Source organism: Scleropages formosus, chromosome 12 (assembly GCF_900964775.1).
Source record: "Scleropages formosus chromosome 12, fSclFor1.1, whole genome shotgun sequence".
NCBI classification, from domain to species: domain Eukaryota; kingdom Metazoa; phylum Chordata; class Actinopteri; order Osteoglossiformes; family Osteoglossidae; genus Scleropages; species Scleropages formosus.
The window spans coordinates 11,637,490-11,656,387 of NC_041817.1; the positions used below are offsets into that span (position 1 = coordinate 11,637,490).

Sequence of the window (18,898 nt, forward strand, 5' to 3'; positions counted from 1 at the left end):
TGCATCGACTGTCTGCAACAAGTCTGATGTGTATCAGAACCAGGGACCTTAGTGGGACCTTATTTTATTTTTTTAAACTGATTAACAGCAAAACAAATCTTAACTGATCCAAAATAGGACAAAAAAGAAACAGTGTATCATTCATTCGGTTTCAATAACCGCTCTTTGTCCTGAGCAGGGCCACAGTGATTTGAAGCCTATGCTGGAAACACTGGGAGCAAGTGAGAGGGGGGTGACATCCTGGATGGCACGCCAGTCCATCACAGGGTAGCCCCACACTCCCACACTACCAGCAATTTAGAGTCTACCCAAATTGCAAATCTCTAGACTGCGGGAGGAAACCAGAGCACCCAGAGGAAACCCACGCAGACATGGAGAGAACATGCAAACTCCACACAGACTGGGCGGGAATTGAAGCTATGTTCTCTCGCACCACCCAGGCGCTGTGAGACAGCATCACTACTTGCTGCACCATCATGCCGACCTAACAATGTACCAGTGAAGTACACATACGTACACACGCATAAAACAAAACATGAGAAAAGATTAAAAGTTTTAGCAAGGATGTCTCACAGTAAATACACACACAGACATTGACTGAAAGTGCTTGTCCCGACCAGGGTCGTGGCAAGCCGGAGCCTAACCAAGCAACACAGGGTGCAAGGCTGGAAGGGGGAGGGGACACACCCAGGACGGGATGCCAGTCCACGACAAGGCACCCCCCCACAGGACTTGAACCCCAGACCCACCAGAGAGCAGGCACAGGCCAAACCCGCTGCATCAGTGCACCCCCCGACTTGGGTATTAGGTCAACGCATATAGGAAGGGGGGCACTCAAACTGTTTGTTAAAGCACCTTATTTAACAAGTAACAGAAAGTTTTAAAGAGCTGTAGGGTGGCACAGTAGCGCAGCAGGTTGTAGACATGCGTTTCAGGTTAACTGGTGACTAAATTGCTCATAGCGCCTGCGTGACTTAATGTGTGCATCTGCGGCAGCCCTGTGATGGAATGGCATCCCAATCAAGCATCCCCATCCTGGCCTAGCAGCCAGTGATTTCGGGATAGGATCCACGCTGCCACGACCCTCAAAAGTGCAACCAGTTAGTGAAAGTGAGCGAATGAGAAAGTTTTAAAGAGGACTGCCCAAGCATCTCATTAATTCACATAAACACAGACATGAATTGATCCCAAAAAACTCGCCAAGTAATCTCCTTACTTGTTAAGACTGGATGCAGTTAAATTCATTCAGAACTGGGGGTTAGTCATTTGGCCAGAACTACTGTAATGCATGCGGAAGAGAAGGCCTGAGCCACACGAACCGAAAAGAATAAGGGAAAACCATCAGAGGAAGTGGCAGAATGTCTGAATATCTAAAAAAATGTACATCTCACAGGCTAAATACAGGGAAGTATAACCACGCAGTCCCACTGAATGTCAGTCAGTTTTCACAAGTTTTCATTTAGTAATACACTGTAGGAAGGGGAGGGCTGGAAGGGCCCAACAAATGTTGTCCGTGGGCCCGGTTTAATCAAGAACTCAGTTACAAAACTTGGCTGTTGACAGCTTTTTACAGGTGCTCTGTTTCACAACTCTGAAGCAGTCCCGTAGCTTTGCGCTTCTCCCAGTTCGGCCATCGAGCGGATAGGGACAAACCCCGCCAGGCCCTACCTGATCCCACCGGGGGTGCAACCCTGACAGAGAGTGGGTTCAGCTGGCTATGCTGGCCACCCACCCATGTGCACCCCAGCTGGTGCTGTGGCAATTCCTGATTTAGATATTGACTCTAATTTCCACAGCGCCAGCGTGGGTGAGAAATGCTGGTGCCAAAGGGAGGACCTGGTGCGAGCGTGCACTCCATTCCTACTCTTCCCCTGCAAGACATCAATAACACAGAGGATGGCTTTGACACCGATGCCCCCAGAGAAGACAGCGAGCGTCAAAGTGTGAGTTCACACAACCAGATATGCATTCTTCTTGGTCCTGTTCTCTTCACCTCAGACCAGTTAATGTGTAAATGGCGCAAGGCTCCATCTAAGGAAAATCCGCTTTCGAGCTGTTTTAAGGGGCAGAGCTGAACGTACTTATCAAGTGTGGGGCTGCATAATAAACCGTCCAACCCCCTCCTTCTCTGCCACACGTGCTGGTTTGCGTCGGGGGCCCACTCGGAGACGCGGGGAAGTGAGGGTGCTGAGTTAGCAAACAGCGCGTGTGTCAGGAGCGGGTCTACTTCCGGGACACATGGAGCTTGTTAAGAGGCCGGTGCTTCGTTAGCACGGGCCGGGACTGGAGGAGAGGGGAGGAGAAGGAGGGAGGAGGTAGCGAGCGATCTCGGGCGGGTCTGGAGTGCCTGGTCCCTCTACACAGGCCTTTATTGTAATGTGGCTCAGCCCCACCACTAATGAAGCCAGAGCCCCCAATTAGCGCCAGGAGCTGTCTGCCACAGGAACCCTTTCTCAGTGGGAGCCGCGGTGTGCTTACGCTTGCATCTGCACCACCTCCCTCCCAGCAGAAGACCTCCACTTACTTTGGGATCCTTCAAGTGTGACGGCCCGGGGCGCACAGCCTCTCGCTAATCGTGGTGGCTGCTCTGCCGGAGGGCCAGTTTCCAAGCAGGAGAGAGCCTGCAAGAGGGCCCCCGGTAGATGCAGCGGTGTGCTGAGACAGCCCTCCACGGCAGCCTGCTGCACACACCGGCCCCGGGACCCCAAGGGTCGGGCTTCTGAGGACAGGAACCCCCTCTGTGCGCCCATCCCTCAGACGTGCCATTCCCTGGCAGCCCCGATCACTTTCCTCATTTCCCTTCACACCAAGGAAGTACCCGTGTAATCGTGCATTAAAATGTTTACGTCCAACAAGCCTGCGAATGCTGACTTTGTTATTTAAGTGGAACAGACTGAGTCTGTCTCTGTCACGGTCTTTCTTTGTAGAGGGAAAGGTGCTGAAGATGAGTTTCTGCACAAAATCAATCCGGAGCTAAGGCAAGATGTACCAGGATAGGATACAATAGGACAGGACAGGACAATAATTTATTAATCCCTGCAAAGGATATCACACATGTTGCTATCCTAAACTGATTCTTCAGAGTATCCTAAAAGGGACTCTTTTTTTCACTTATTTCTATTCCCTTTTGTTTATTCTTTATATGCTTGTTTAAATGTTATTATTTCTTGACTTTCAGTGTAATTCAATAGTCTGTCATCTTGTTGTTCTGATACTGCTTGTATGCATGCTGTTGCAGCCTTCTGCAGTTTTCTTTGGGATCATTAAAATTGTCATCTATCCACCTATCTATCCATCCATCCATCCAACTACCGAGCAACACACATGGGGATTTTGCATCCAGGATCCCTCTTGGTGACGCTTAGCCTTCAGACATCACGGGCTCCGAACTGCAGTGTTGAGTGACAGCCTAGCAGACTGGGCTCTGGTCCTGGAAGATCTGTGTTTATTATGATGGCCACTGGTGCATTGTGTGTGGGTAACCAGACTGTAGAGGGTGTGCATGTCCATGTGTGCGTGTGTGATCATGTGTGAGCGTGTGTGCGTATGCGCGTCCTTAAAGGCCAAGAAAAATAAAACAGCCTAGTCTCTCAGCTCCTCCCGGGCCTAAAATTAAAATCTGGGTTTTATAAACAGCCTCTAATTAGAGGAGGGAGGCCAGGATCCTATTTTTGGGGAGCTGCGGCAACGCACACCCTAACCCCACAAACACACACACAGGCGTACACATTCGTGCGCGCACATACGCGGTCCCTGGGAGCTTCTGTATGCAGGCAAGACCCTGCTGCCCTTACAGTCACCCCCTCCTCACCTTCAGGCCCCCATCCCAGCCACAGACTGCTGGATGATTTGGAGACAATCTCAGCAGAGCAATTTCATTCTCACCAGCACCCAAAAGGGGAGCATTTCTTATGTTACCATCATTTATAGAATTATTTACGGAACTGCGGCCCCTGCCCGTTTTATCCTATGTTCCCGGTCAGCTCTTCACCTGGCTACGAAGAGCTCCATACAGATGAATGAAGCCAGGCTGGGGTCTCCATCCACAGGGGCTTCCTTTAAGCCTGCCCAGGTGGAGCGTCACGAAGCGAAGCGGCGCAACCCCGTTAAATCATTCAGTCCTCCTCGCAAACGTTTTAATGAGCCAGTCTTGTGCAATCAGGCCTTTCAGACAATCAGAATGTAAGACCAAGCAGCATAACACAGTCTCATTGTTCTGTGATATAACCAAGTACTGTGTTTTCCTGCTGCTAGGCGAAGGCTGCTGGGAATGTGTTTTGTTTGCTTTCGCAGTTGGAAGGCCAAACGCACCCTGACCCAAATAACTGGTCCGTGTTGGACCAGCGTGGATAAACTGCATGCAACTGTTAATTTGTGCGGTAATGCCTCGCTGTGAAACACAATTCAATCAACACATTTCGTTGTTCCAGAGCAGGCGGAGTGCAACTGCGGTATAGGAGCAGTTCTGTCCCGAATTAAGTGAAAATGCCGTAAAGGCCTGTTTGCGTTTTTTTTCTCCGAGATGTACGTCTCTTTGGGGAAAAGCGTCTGCTAAATGAATAAATGTAAATGTAAGTTTTTCACACTTCTCTGTTAAGGTGGAAAATATTGGGGATTTAGTGAACTACAGCGGCTAAGTTTTGAGGACCGGCCACGCACGGACTGCCGGGCTGTTTGCTGCCATCCACGAACCATCACGTACCGCATCACTTGCGCACGCAGCGTCACTAGTCGGCATCACGCCGTGCGTCACTTCAGCGCACATTGCTACTCTCACGCTGTCACTCTCGCTGTCACACCCTGCCCCGCATTCACACGCACCGCTACTTTCGCATTCACGCAAACAAGAGTCGGTACTTCGCTCTCTGGGATTCTACATTCAGTATTACGCTCTCTCGGACAAACACACACACGGTTTCACGTTAACTTTTGTTCATTTAGCCGATGCTTTCCTCAAAAGTTACATAGAGTAATTTCTCAGAATTCAGGCAACACCTAAGGGGTATAAGGGGAGTTACAATGCTAGATACACTACGGTAAACTCCCTACGGTTATTCACCATTTTATATAGCACAGCCATTTAACACGCACAGAAATTTTAGATTCCCCAGTCTACCTCAAATACATGTCTTTGGACCGTGTGGGGACGTCGGAGCACCTGGAGGAAACATACTCGAATACCGGGAGGGCATGCGAACACCACAGAGGCTCAGAAGCCATATTCAAATGCACAGGCCAGACGCTGCGAGGCACCAGCGCTCCCCGCTGAGCCACCGTGCCACCCATCTGTTTGAGCGTAACATATACAGCGCTACAGCCAGACACAGGGACGCACAGATGGTCTCACAGAGGCACAGACACACGCAGCGTTGCTCGCACAGTTGCACGGCCCCGGCCACAGGCATGCGAGCCACGCAAACTGGCCCCTTTATCTGTGCTCTCGCTCAGTCTGTCCCCAAGCAGGAACTCTGGAAAACATTTACGCGGTCAAGATGGGGGGGGACAGGGGCGGGGGGAGTAGGTACAGTTCAGAATGGATGAGGTAGAGAGGGTTATACAATTTTGGAGCCAGATAAAACGACCCAAGTCAAAAGGAATGACTATAACAACAAAACGACACACAAGGGTATAAAGTTGCTATGGAGTATTCCCCAAACCATTTAAAACAATAATATCAGAGAACAGTAAACATATAAAAACCAGAAAGGACTAGGACACTGAGGAATCGCGGAGATGTGACGAAGAGAAAGAGGTGATGCACGATGTACCTGGAAGCGACCGTGACCACGATGGGCAGAGGGTCGGAGGTCGAGTGGCAATGTCAGAGCGGCAGGTGGCACGAAGCCCACCCTGCATTCGCGGCATCAGATCCACGTTTATTTATCTTGTTCCCGCTCGCTAAACTCGCGGCCAACACACACATATATGCCCCACCCCCATCCTCTCGGTTTCCTTCCAGAAAAAAACCCCTTGGACCGCATACCTTCTTAGGAATTCTCCCTACATTCCCACTCCAGCTGCCCTGCTGATAAGACAGGCCTTGGGATGTTCCATCGGCATCATCGCCTCCGCCGCGCAGACAGACGCACGAACCTAGCGCGACGCAGACCGTCGTGAAGCAAAGGGACAGGAATCACAGACAGCACTGTGTGTTCCGGTGAGGTGGAAAGTCATCGTTCGTGCCGGGCGTTCACGAAGTCCGGGCACGGCGCATACCCGCACGCCAAGTGTCTCGACGACCAGGAGCGCGCAGACCGGCAAACGGCAGCATACAGGCGATACGGCCGCAACAACATGGACTCGGGCGTGAACTGCCCGTGAGGTAACGAAATTTGAAATGTTCCAGTTCGTTCGGAAAGCCAGAGATGGCAGCAGTCACACGGATGCACGCATACGCTCACACATAAGTACATGATGCCGCACGCGAGCGCAGCCGCGGTGGTTACGCAGCGTTGCAGTGGAACCACAGAGTTGCAGAGGGATTGCGCTACTCCCCAGAGGCAGGGACGGGGCAGGCATCGGAGCCGCTGCCCACTGCTGTCCCAGGGGATCGAGGTCACCCGGTGAGGGGCGGGCGTGCAAACTTCATGTGTGGGCCAACACCTTCAAAGTCAAAGAAGCAACGTTTACAATCCCATCAGTCACCATGAGCTCATTACTGTCCGCCTGCCTGCAAAACTGTAACCTCATCAGTTCGCTCCACATCAAACGACCAGTTTATAGTGCGAGAAAAAAACAGCGAAAGCACACTGAAAATGTGGAACGGGGACAGAGATTCGTTTTAATTCACTCTAAAATTAAACAATACCTTCCTTTTAGATTTGGATGCGAGAGGGCCGTGGGGTATGACATTATAATAAGAGCCACCGAGCGAAATTTTTAACGAGTGAAATACGTTGAAATAGAACGAACTTTCCTGTGTGCAAACCAGACATTTGTTTAAAACTTCCTGTGATTTATCAAGGAAGTTAAATCAGACTTTTGCTCTCAGAAGGAAGACTGGCAGAGTTTAGCTTCCTGTTGTTGAAGCGTGAGGGTGACCTGCAGTGGGCTGGTGCCACGGAGAGGGGGTGTGATCAGCGGTGAGGAGAAGCCAAGCTCTGGATCACGACCTGAATCAGCAGTTTGGGTTGTGGATCATCTCAAGTCAGGCACTCGTTTCCCACAACCTGAGAAAGTGGAAGAGACCGAAGACGACTCTTGTTACGAATCGATTCGGGAGGGGGTGCGGGGGGCAAGGGCTGTGGAAAGTGCCGCTTCTCCACGTTACAGTGCTGGAGCGAAGATCACCCATCCCCCACCTCTACCACAATGCAAGAGTCAGGCGGTGTGGGCCCTGCGGAGGCCCTCGGCTGCCCCGGGCCCTGCGGACGCCCTGCCAAGCCAGCAGCCGCTGCCTCTTCGTCTCTGAGGGATCGCGCGCCTTCACAGCCCCATGTAATTAGCCTTAAATACAGACCGGCACAGGCCCGCATCTGGAAGGAGTTAGGGCATCACAGTTCCCTACCAGGACGCCTAAATGTTTAGGTTGAGAGTTACTGCATGTGGATGAACTCATGAGAGCAGGGGAGAGGGAAGCGAGAGGAAAGTGAGAGAGGAATCGGTGAGAAAGAAAGACGGACGGAAAGGGGGAAAGAGAAAGGGAGAAAGAAAGAATGCAAGAGAAAAAGAGAGGGAGAGAGAAGGACAACAAGAGCAATAAGTGACTTGTGACAGGGAAAAGGAGAACGAGATAGCTGGGGGGAAAAGAAACTAAACGTGATGAGGAAGGAGAAAGCATGAACGGAACGGTGTATTGACAGTGACGCCAAAGAAGGGACTGCGAGAAAAGTTCTAGGTGGAAAAAAAAAAAACAAGAATGGTCATCAAGTAATCATCTGCTCCATGCATGCACCTCATTCTTTGTGAGGCACATCTAAAACACGAACTACACCCATGCAATTTAATACGGTGAAGGGTACACCGAAGGCGTTGGTTTTAAGTAATCCATAGGGGAGATGAAGGGTTTTGAGATGGCGGCTTCATACTCTTTTGAAACAACAAACATCACCTCGTTGCTTCCAACGGACGATCCCCACCACTGTTTCCCATGGGCTAAAGGGCCTCAGTTGGAATGTTCATGGGAGCCAGCTGTTGTGCATTACACTGGGTGGACAGCCCCCCTGGGCCTCACCTCACGCCCTTCAGCCCTTGCACCCCCTAGCCCCCTTGTCTTCAGCCCAGGGCCCATCGATGCGTGGAGAAGACATTCCAGACACCTGGACTCTGAGGGACACAGCCAGGCAAGCAGGGCTAGGCACTGGAGTATGAGGGAATAGGTGGTCCAGGGCGACTAGGGTGATTGGCTGCCACCCCGGAGTCCTCCCCTCCACCTGTGAGACACTGAGATCAGAAATTCACTTGCAAACTAGGAGCTGAGGCCATGCTAGCAACATATTTTTTGGTTTGAAGGGAACGGCAAAGGGATGGTTTAAGACACTGGAGTATTCTTCTCAGTAAAATATACTTTTTTCCTTCTTCTGCCTTTGGCAAATATGCCACATGAAATTGTAAGTATCTACAGAAAACCAACTAAATTAAATGAAAAGGAGCAGGTTTATGAGATGTACTGCAAACTCTTGCACCTCTAACATCTTAGCTTTTTCTTTTTATCATTTCCAGAATTTTGCTCCACATATGTTTACATTGCCTTCTAGAATGGAAAAACAAAACCCCATAAATGGCCAGTTGGCTGCCTTCAGTTCCTTGTTCCAGGCATAAATTCCCTGTCTGTCTATTCTGCATTTGCACTGCCCGGCTGCTCTGGGCTTCGCAGTGCCCATGTGGAGACTTGTACCTCTCCCTCTGGGTTGGAGAGGAGAATCATGGGAGACTGGAAAAAGATGACCCATGGCCACAGTCAAAAAGGAAAGAGCGCTGAGTGAAAACCATCACTTGAGCTCTCCCCTTGAATTGTTACATTTACATTTACATTTATTCATTTAGCAGATGCTTTTGTCCAAAGCGACGTACATCTCAGCAAAAGTACAATTTATGCATTACATTGAGAGAAGGAGACATAGCTGCAGACATGAAAGTCTCAAGCAAACCTAGTTTGTTCCCTACCACTTGCTGCACAGAGGTTTGTTGTTCAAGAAGGTGTGTAAAGGTTCACTTGTTCACTTCCGACAATCTGAGTAGTACATCTATATTTATTCATTTGGCAGACACTTTTCTCCAAAGCAATGCACATCTCAGAAAAACAAGACAATATTTGCATTTACATTTATTTATTTAGCAGATGCTTTTCTCCAAAGCAACTTCCAATGAACTCTGTGTAGTATTATCAGCCACACACCTTATTCACCGTGGTGACTTACACTGCTAGATACACTACTTACAATGGGTCACAAAACACAGCAGTGCATCATACTAACAGACAGAGGGACTGAAATGCAAACGTGAAATCTGAAGTACAGCTAACTAGTCATTCCACCATATGAACCAATATACATTACACGAGTTTCTGCATTTAGATTTTTTCTCTTTTTTCCATTTACACAGTGCATGTTTATGGAACATATAGTTCAGAGAAAGTGAGTATGAAAGAGATGTGTTTTGACAGGCTTCTTGAATCTTGGCAAGGATTCAGCAGCTCTGAGAGAGAGAGGGAGGTCATTCCACCACATCGGAACCAAAAGGGAAAACCTTGGTGCTTTAGAATTTGGACCTCTTGTGTATGGGACCACCACGTGGGCAGAGGTGGAGGAACCTAGCAATCTGGCTGGAGCGTAACGAGCAATTTGGTCTTGTTGGTATCAGGGAGCAGATTCATTGATAGTCTTGCAGGCCATAAGCAGAGTATTGATCTCGATTCAAGCTGCTACAGGAGGACAATGGAGAGAGACGAGAAGGAAAGATACATGGGAACACTTGCAACTCAAACACTCCAGTAGCACTCTGTATCAGCTGGAGACATTTGATGGCAGAGGCCGGAAGACGAGATAGGAGAGGGCTGCAGTATTCCAGGAAGGATAACACCATGGCCTGTAGCAGAAGTTGCGTAGAGTTTGTTGTGAGATCCAGGCAGATCCTGCGGATGTTATGCAGGATGTATCTGCAGGACTGGGTTGTGGCTTCAATACGTTGAGTGAAGGACAGACTTGAGACGATCATTGCTCCCAGGCTCTTCGCCAATGAAGTAGGCAAAATGAGCGAGTTCTCCAGTTTGATAGAGAGTTCTCAACAGGAGGACAGACCAGCTAGGAGGTGAAGGATATCTTCTTTGGTGACCAGAAAGTTAATTACAGTTCATTTCTGGATTAAAAGCACCTTGACATTTTGGAGATGAAACAATGCACGGTAACTTTAAAGTGGTTTAGTAAGAGTGATAATTTATTAGGAACCAAATACTAAATAGCCATGTAACAACCTCTGGAACATCTGCGATTCCAGTGTTGCACATTAACTAAGAACTCGAAGTACACATACTGTCAAAGGATGTACTGATAACAGATGAAGACAGGCTGGTGCGGTCTGAAAAGTATTGATGACCAGTTATGAGCAGGCAGAGCGAGAAGATGTTAAAAGGGTCTGTGAGGATGTGTTCGCCTTTTCGCCATGCTGGAAAGTGGCGGTGGGGCCTTTTGAACAGAAGGCAAATGTGAGACGGCTGCCGAGATTGTTGGGACGTTATGGCATTAAAGGAGGGAGCCAAGCCGCCATTAAAGCAAAAGAGGCAGCACAAAAAGAGGAAAAATGTGTTTCTGTTTATCCTGGTAAAGCAGGGCCAAGTCAGCTGGAGACGGGGTGGGAGGGTGTGAGGGGGGCAACGCCAGCACATTTCTTCCAGCGCGAACACGGATTTAAAGTGACAGGGCTGTGACAAAAGTGCGGAGAAAGGTGACAGGCTCACCTCTTATGGTCTGTTGTCAGTATCCACCAACATCTCTTAAAAAAAAAGCCCCATGATCTGATCCTTGGCCAGGGTGATGGAAAAATACTGTGCAAAGCCTTGTACTAATGGCCCCAGGAAGGCAGCTGTGCCAGGTTACCTGCTTGGGCCATCTTCTGATCATCACAGTCACCAAAGCGTGTATTTTAAGCAAGTAAACACTGTAGGATTACTGTTATTACTATAGGAGAAGTCAACGTGCAAGTTTGGGATGAGTATTGTGACAGACAGGCCATCATGCTGAGCGCTGACCTGTTTGGGTGCTGGACAGCATAGCCTTCAACACAATGCCCATCCTTATAGAGACAAAGCTGGACCTCAAGGAAAGCAGACTATTAAAGCACACTGACTGAAATAATTATCAGCTAATCTCTGAAAATATCTTCTGAAGGGCAAATAGCTAAACCCTAACCGTTGGGCTTAGAGATCCAGTGGGAGAGTGGGTCAGTCCTCAAAACCTTCAACTTCTTTCTCTGAGCAGAAAGAGTGTGCTGTTCACACACAGTATCTGATGGTGTTTTAAAATGCACTTTGGAGGCCATTAGCTTGTTTCGTTCCACAAAGTGTATCGGAATCTCGTTAAATGTGTTATCAAAAGAGCCTTGCGTCCTGCATTGCTGGGTTAGGTGCCGCTCGGGACAAGCGGTTTCAGTCAATGTGTGTGTGTGTGTGTGTGTGTGTGTGTGTGTGTGTGTGTGTGTGTGTGTGTGTGTGTGTGTTATCAAAAGGTGTTTGTATCTGTCTACCCACTAGAGATGTGTGATCTACAAACATCGCAAGGTATTTTCTCATATATTTTAATGGAAAGTTTATATTGTGCACAAAGCAGTGCAACCAAGACCATTACGTTCACTGCCGCAAAAAACACGGCCAAAGCAACCTCTTAAAAAGGTTGCCCCTTTACTTGAACTCCCTGTCAGTGCTATTATTCTGTCTGTCCTTGGGTGAAATAAAGCTTGTGTTTTAATAGGTCTTAATGGGTCAACCTTTGGGGGGGTTGTGCTGGTGCGGTGGCACAGCGGGTTTGGCTGGGTCCTGTTCTTTGGTGGAGCTGGGGTTTGAGTCATGCTTGGGGTGCCCTGTGATGGACTGGCGTTCCGTCCTGGGTGTGTCCCCTCCCCCTCCAGCCTTGCGCCCTGTGTTGCCGGGTTAGGCTCTGGCTTGCCGTGACCCAGCTTGGAATGAGTGGTTTCAGACTGTGTGTGTGTGTGTGTGTGTGTGTGTGTGTGTGTGTGGGGGGGGGAGGGGTCAGCAGTGGGACCTTTCCACAACCCCAGTCAAAATACAACAAAAGAAAACAATGGGATATGATCATGTAGACTGGACCTTGAGTTATTGTCTGACAGTATCGATCAATGCCAATGGCACTGGAAGCAAAACCCCATCTAACACGGAACACACGTAAAAAGTGACATTCAACACTGCGTACGACTCCGAGAAACTTAGCCCAAAATAAGATATTATAGAGCACAGTAAATCATAAATGAAACAGATGCCATTGCTGGTGAAGTGTCCACCGAACTCTCAACGACAACGAAGGCTAAACGTTTCCCACCAATACCTATCGTGGATAACTTTCTTTGATAATGTTTTTTTGCCACCCGAAACACCTGCCAAAGTTATTACGCACTGAAAGATTGAATATCAGAACGTGACGGTTTTTAATGGACAGCAGCAGGTCTGCGCGAAAGAAATAGAAAAGAGCACGCTACGTGAGCTTCACGCTGAGGATAATATTTTAGGTACAGACACAGAGTACAGACACAGTGGATCATACTATTATAGTGGAAAGCGGCAGCGATTAGAAACGACTCCACTTACAGAGTAACGGTCCTGTTGGGAAGGAGGCTCACTTGCGGAAGCTCCGACAGTTCCTCCCCAGCGCAGCTCACTCGCTTGCGCTCAAGCGGCGCGCCGGGAGCCTTGGAGCGCTCGTCTGCGCAGCTGCAGCCGCTCGCGGCGAGCTCGGGACAGGCGCGAGACAGCCCCCAGTGCGCGACGGTCACGAGGAGCAGCAGCAGCGCGCGGGTCCAGAACGGGACAGCAGCGCAGGGGAGCCGCATCGTCCCCTCCGGGAGTGTCACCTCGGCGCTCCTGCGGTCAGCCCATTTCTCCAGAGCAGCAGCTCCGCCCGGGGCGACGGGGACGAGCAACGTGAACTTATGAAACAAATAATAATTGATTTGTTATGTTACTGTTAGCAATCACGCTCTAAATGGGTCTGTGACGCGACGCGCGCAGTCCCTTGAAACTCGACGCGAAAAAGTGCTTCAGGCTGGACGGTGTGACAGCGCTATGACCACTTGAAGGAATTTTTGGTTCCTGGAAAACCGCTGTCCCATGTGCTTTGCAAAAACTCCGGCGACGGCGGAAAGTTTAGAAATAAAATACGCGCAAAAGAATGCTCAGTCCAGCTGACAAGATGATATTTAATCTCTCGTCTAGGTCTTGAAGAAATACTTTTTAGTTCACTCACACTGGCTGGGTAGGAATCAAGTCGGCTTAAAAGGAATGTAGTACAGCAAGTCAAACGAATTTATATGGGAAAACGGTCCATCAAGCCAAGTATTTTGTGCCCTTCCCGGGCGCGTGCTAATTGAACGGCCATAAATAATAATCGATGACTAAAATAAAAGTAAAATCACGCACTGCGGCACTCACTCTAAAAAACAAAAAACGTTTTCCAGTCCTATTGCAATTTTCATGCTTTCCAAAAAAAGGAGCTCAAAAACAATTACATATAAGAGTAGAGTGCAGTCAAGAAAAAAAGTTCATATTCGATGCTCAGCACAAGGACGGAGTTTACAAGGCGAGGTGTTCAGAATCGCAGTCCTTCCGCTGTGTCCCGGCGCTCATGTTAAATCCCGGACTGAAGGAGCCTGTGAGTAACGGTAGTGCTGTAATTCCTCAGATGTAGCGGTTTCTGCCTCTGCCACTGTCACACTCCACTCAGTCACTGCCCAGGGTGCGCGCGGTGGCCTACAGGGCCCTAGTGCCGACGGTTCACTGACACACTAGGGTTCTTGGCGCAGAGCTGATAGTATACGTAAAATACAAAAATGTTCGATAACATGTTTAAACAGGCATTGTCTAAATTCAGTATGCGGTATTTAATATTTTTACAATTCAAATATGTATTATATATTGTATATACACATATCAGAAATATAATATGTATACGATAAATATATATATGAAACATAATTTTATCAACACATGATTTACTGACATTTGAGTTACTGTTTTAGACAAGAAACTTTATCATTATTTAAAATTTATAAATCAGGGTTGAGTCAATTCACCGATTCCGTGTGCGTACTGTATCTTGTGACTTGTTAAGAGCACCACAGCAAGAATGCGTTTTGACCCAAAAAACCAATAGGCCTAGCAATGTATAACTTAAAATGTGAATATGGGATACTTAGAGTTACTGACAGATCCATGTAGCTGCGCGATTTGTACTATAAATTCAGATGAAGAACTTGTTCAATGGTACTGTGGGCTCCTGCATGTATGAGATAATTTCAAAAACTAGTATCTTTCGGTCTCACGCCGAACTCCGCTCATTACTTATAATAACATAACGTGATTTACAGTTTTGATTGTTTTTTTTTTGTTGACCAATGATGTGAGACCATGTCAGGGAATTATTCTCACAGACATCACACTGCAAACACATCAGTCGTTTCACCAGAGATATCTATTAATGTCTTGTTACAGTTTCGCTGAGAAATATTTCGAATGCATTTTTACAGTTTAAAATTAAATATTCAACACATCTATAATATGTATGTGTGGAGAAATTAAAACGATTTTAAAAATTAAAAATACGTAATATTTATATATAATATATTATTTTTATATATAAAAATATAAAAAAATGCGTGTGAACTCCCCCATACATATGCATAAAGACGATATTTAGTATATGTGACATTTTTCTGTTTATCCTGTTTGTCAACAGTCCCTGATAAATTATTTTTGCTTTACTTCTGCCAGGTGCGTAAAACAAATTTAAAAATATTTAACAGTGAAATTCGCCAAAGTTCAGTCAAACAGCACGACCTACAGCACAAAGGTTAAAGATATCGCAGTATGAAACTAGCACTGATCCAATCATTGACAAAAAAAGATCGTTTGGTGAGACTGTTGGAGTAACGGAGCGCTTTCCAAGAAAGACCCGTCGACACAATTTTGTTGTAATAAGTAATGAAGTAAAATTGTTTGTTGATTTTCAGAGAAACCTGTTTAAGGCAATTTGAGAACAAAAAACTCAAGGGGCTCAACAGATTGTGCACTGTTTAAGGCTCTTTTCTTGAAGTCGTAGGGTTTTGGTTCGAATCCCACTCCAGTTGTAGTGCCTTGATCAAGGTACGTACCCTGAACTGGTACAAATACAGTACTCTGTTGTATAAATGGTGACTCTGTAAATTTGCTATGTTGTCTGACCAAAGTTCAGGTTTTTTCCTAAAAACGCTAAATCATAATAATTATGAGAAATTAAAGTTATGATAGCTACGTTACAATATCAGTTGTTCACATCATATCAATTTGCCGTAGGTGGGGAAACAATTCAGAAACTATTCTGCAACACCTCGAATCGTACGCGCACTAGGACCCAGTGAACGGGTCTCCCGCTCGTCTCCACGCGGACGAGCTCCTCGCGTGCGACCGGGCTATCGAAGACTGGAGAGCAGCGCGCGCGGGGTTAGGGCGCGAGGAGGAGGTGATGAACTGAAGATGAACTAAAAGAGGTACATGTGACCGTGTCAGACCTAAAGACACTTTTCCACTCGTATAATAATACCGTATTAGAAAACCCGTACCTCATATTGTCGGGGTGAAAAACATACTGATATTTATTCATTTAGCAAACGTTTTTTCTCCAAGCGACTTCCAATAATAAATACCTACTAGTATTGGTGACTTACAATCCTAGTTTAGACAGTGTAACACACACACACACACACACACACACACAGGGCAATTTAGAATCACCAAGTCACTTGAAACACATGTTTTTGACAGGAAACCACAGGAAAGAACATGGAAGGAACATGCAAACTCCATAGAGACTGAGCCAGATTCGAACCTATGTCCTCTCACAGGGCCTAGGTGTCCTGAGACAAAAGCAATACTGGCTGCGCCACTGTGCCGCAGCAATCGTTGGCAGGATATTTTAGCATTATGGAAATACTGGGGGAACATGTCTTGTGTGTAGAAGAAAGTGGCCGTATTGAGGGCTCCAGCCGATCAAGGACGATGGCGTCTCCGTTCCCATCCAATCAAAGCGGGGCAGCCTTTATCCATAGCTACCACCCATCCACGAATTTCACATTTTAAATCTGTTATTACCTTTTAATAGTTTACGCTCTTGTCCAAGGACATTTACAATGTTACACACTCAACTTTAAAATGATTTACCCTTGTATGCAGCTGGTATTCTTATTGTGTCAATTTACGGTAAGTATCATGATGAAGAGTCTTACAGCAGGAGTAGGGTTCAAACCTGCAACTTACTGATTCCAAAGCAACAGGTCTAAACACCACATTACCTGCTGCCAAATACATAGGGTTTGTCATTCTAAATGTAATTATGCTAAATGACTGGGCGATAAAGAATATTCCGACTCCTTCTAATTGCATACGACTAAGACAATAGCTGTTTGGTAACTGTTCACTAAAATATTCTTCATTTCATTCCAGGGGCGCCATTAACTAAACAGACAGTACATTGAAAGATAACCACCAACATTATGCTAACTTACTGTTTATTTAGGACCCTATTATGTATTTGGTGTCACCATCAGGTAAATGTTGGTATTGTAGTGTAACTGTCTTCCAGGCCCCTTCCCACCGGATTCCAAATTGTCTGTAGTGTGTGTATGTCTCTAGTGTGTGTGTTACATTGCTGGACTGTATAAATGGGCGAAGGATTCTAGGGAATTTAGTGTTATCTAGCTCTATAAGTAACATTGGACAGATGTGTCAACTAAATACAATACTAGTTAATAATAATTGTACGTCAGTTTTTATTAACTAGTATTGTTTTTCCTTTGGAGAAAAGCGCCTGCCAGGTGAATAGATGTAATGTATTTGTAAATGTAAAATGATGCCACAGTCAACTAAACTGATGGAAGGAACTAAAAAGGTCTGTAAAAACATTGCTAAATGTAAGGGACCGTGTCGAAGAATGGACTGTCCTACTTATAGCTGGTTTTATATAGACCACGGTCACAGAGAGGACAGAAACAAAAACATGGTTAGTAAGACAGTGCGACATATGTGAAAAATGTGACCATTGCACATACGTGGCCTGGTCTTGTTTATAAAAGCAGGCTGCATCTCGTTTAATGTTATGTCCGTTGTAATGAGCCAGCAGAGCTCGAGCAACAGACCACGGTGACGTGTTCATATGTAGAAAAAGCCCAATAAAGTGCACACCCCACAGAGCTGATTCCATCCATTGGAAGGCTCCGGCAGTTCCAAAACAGTGTGGGGCACATTTTCCTGGCACGGTTTGGCTCCTGTGATTCCTTCTGGAAGCAAAATTAATGCAGCACAACACATTACCATCGCAAATGATCATCTGCATCTCATGATGCTGCATTTATTTCTCCCTACGATTAAGTTCAGTGCTCCAAAACCACAGGGAACTAGGTTACCATTGGGTGGTCTGGAGAAATTGAAGCACAAGTACTTACATTTATTCATTTAGCTGATGCTTTTCTTCAAAATGACTTGTGATGTTAAGCAACTGACACTTATTTCCCCAATTATACAGCTAGGTAATTTTACTGGAATAATTTAGGGTAAGTACCTTGCTCAACGGTACTGCATCCAGGGGGATTCAAACCTGTGACTTTTTGGTGTAAAGGCGGCGGTGCTAACCACTATACTTCCAGCTGTTCCCATACTCAGCTTCTATAACTTGTTAATCTGTGCACCTCATTCTCTTACTTCTGCAGGAGATTCTAAAAAGACTCTTCTTGCAAAATGCTATGAAACATAAGCTTTCAGGTTGCTGCAGAAAAATTCTGGGCACACACTGGGTCCACGTTGTGCCCTACGGCTGCACAAGCCAGTCCACTGGCATTTTGTTGCCATTTCCATTCTCTGTTACTACTTGTAGTGAACCATCGTAAGGGTTTAACCCCAGAGCTCAAAGCAGTAACTGGCCGTGATTTTTTCTGCAGAGTGTACGTTATGCACACTTAGGACATTAAAAATGCATCACCTGTCTAAAAGTGTTCTTTTACAGAGATTTACCACAGTACTCTGTGATGAGAGTGCCATACACTGAAACAGTCAAAAAGATTGCCACATTTTCAAAAAGATGGCTAAATAAATCTCCCGCTGCTTAAGAACCCAAACAGATATTATAGCTGTTGTGTTACCACATCATTTAGAAGGGCAAAGCTACCATAGCAGCAGGGAGAAATCAGACCTGAAAATACGTGGTAATCCAGAGTACCTCGAAAAATTGGAACGAGTCACCACCCCTGGATGTTCATCTTTGTCCAGATGTGTTCGGCACAGTGGCACAGTGAGTAGCGCTGCTGTCTCACAGTGCCTGAGTGGTGTGAGAATGTGGGTTTGATCCCTACTCTGTCTGTGTGGAGTTTGCATGTTTTCCCTGTGTCTGTGTGGGTTTCCTCCCACAGTCTAAAGACATGCTGTTGGGGGTCACTCATATAGCATGTGAGTGACAGAGAGAGAGTCAGTTATACTGATGTATGGATGAGTGACCCATTGTAAGTAGTGTATCTAGCAGTGTAAGTCACCTTGGTGAATAAGGTGTGTGGGCTGATAACACTACATAGAGTTCATTGGAAGTTGCTTTGGACAAAAGTGTCTGCTAAGTAAATGTATGTTCGGAAGGAGCTGAAATCACTCCGTGAGCAGTAAAGTATCTTCCCACTTTGTACTGTAATATTTCTCATCAGAAGGCTTATTTAGCGAACG

The 18,898-nt window shown here is 46.6% G+C and overlaps 1 protein-coding gene across 2 annotated transcripts in view; it reads right to left on the reverse strand.

Annotated features, from left to right (window-relative positions):
• Positions 1-13,914, reverse strand: part of adgra2 (adhesion G protein-coupled receptor A2) — a 42,742-nt gene extending 28,828 nt beyond the window's left edge. For both annotated transcript variants that reach the window (XM_029256895.1, XM_029256894.1), the window contains exon 1: positions 12,755-13,914. In XM_029256895.1, coding sequence (XP_029112728.1) covers positions 12,755-12,996 — 242 coding nt within the window. In that variant the 5' untranslated portion in view covers positions 12,997-13,914. The remainder of the gene's footprint in view (positions 1-12,754) is intronic.
• Positions 13,915-18,898: the final 4,984 nt, after the last annotated feature.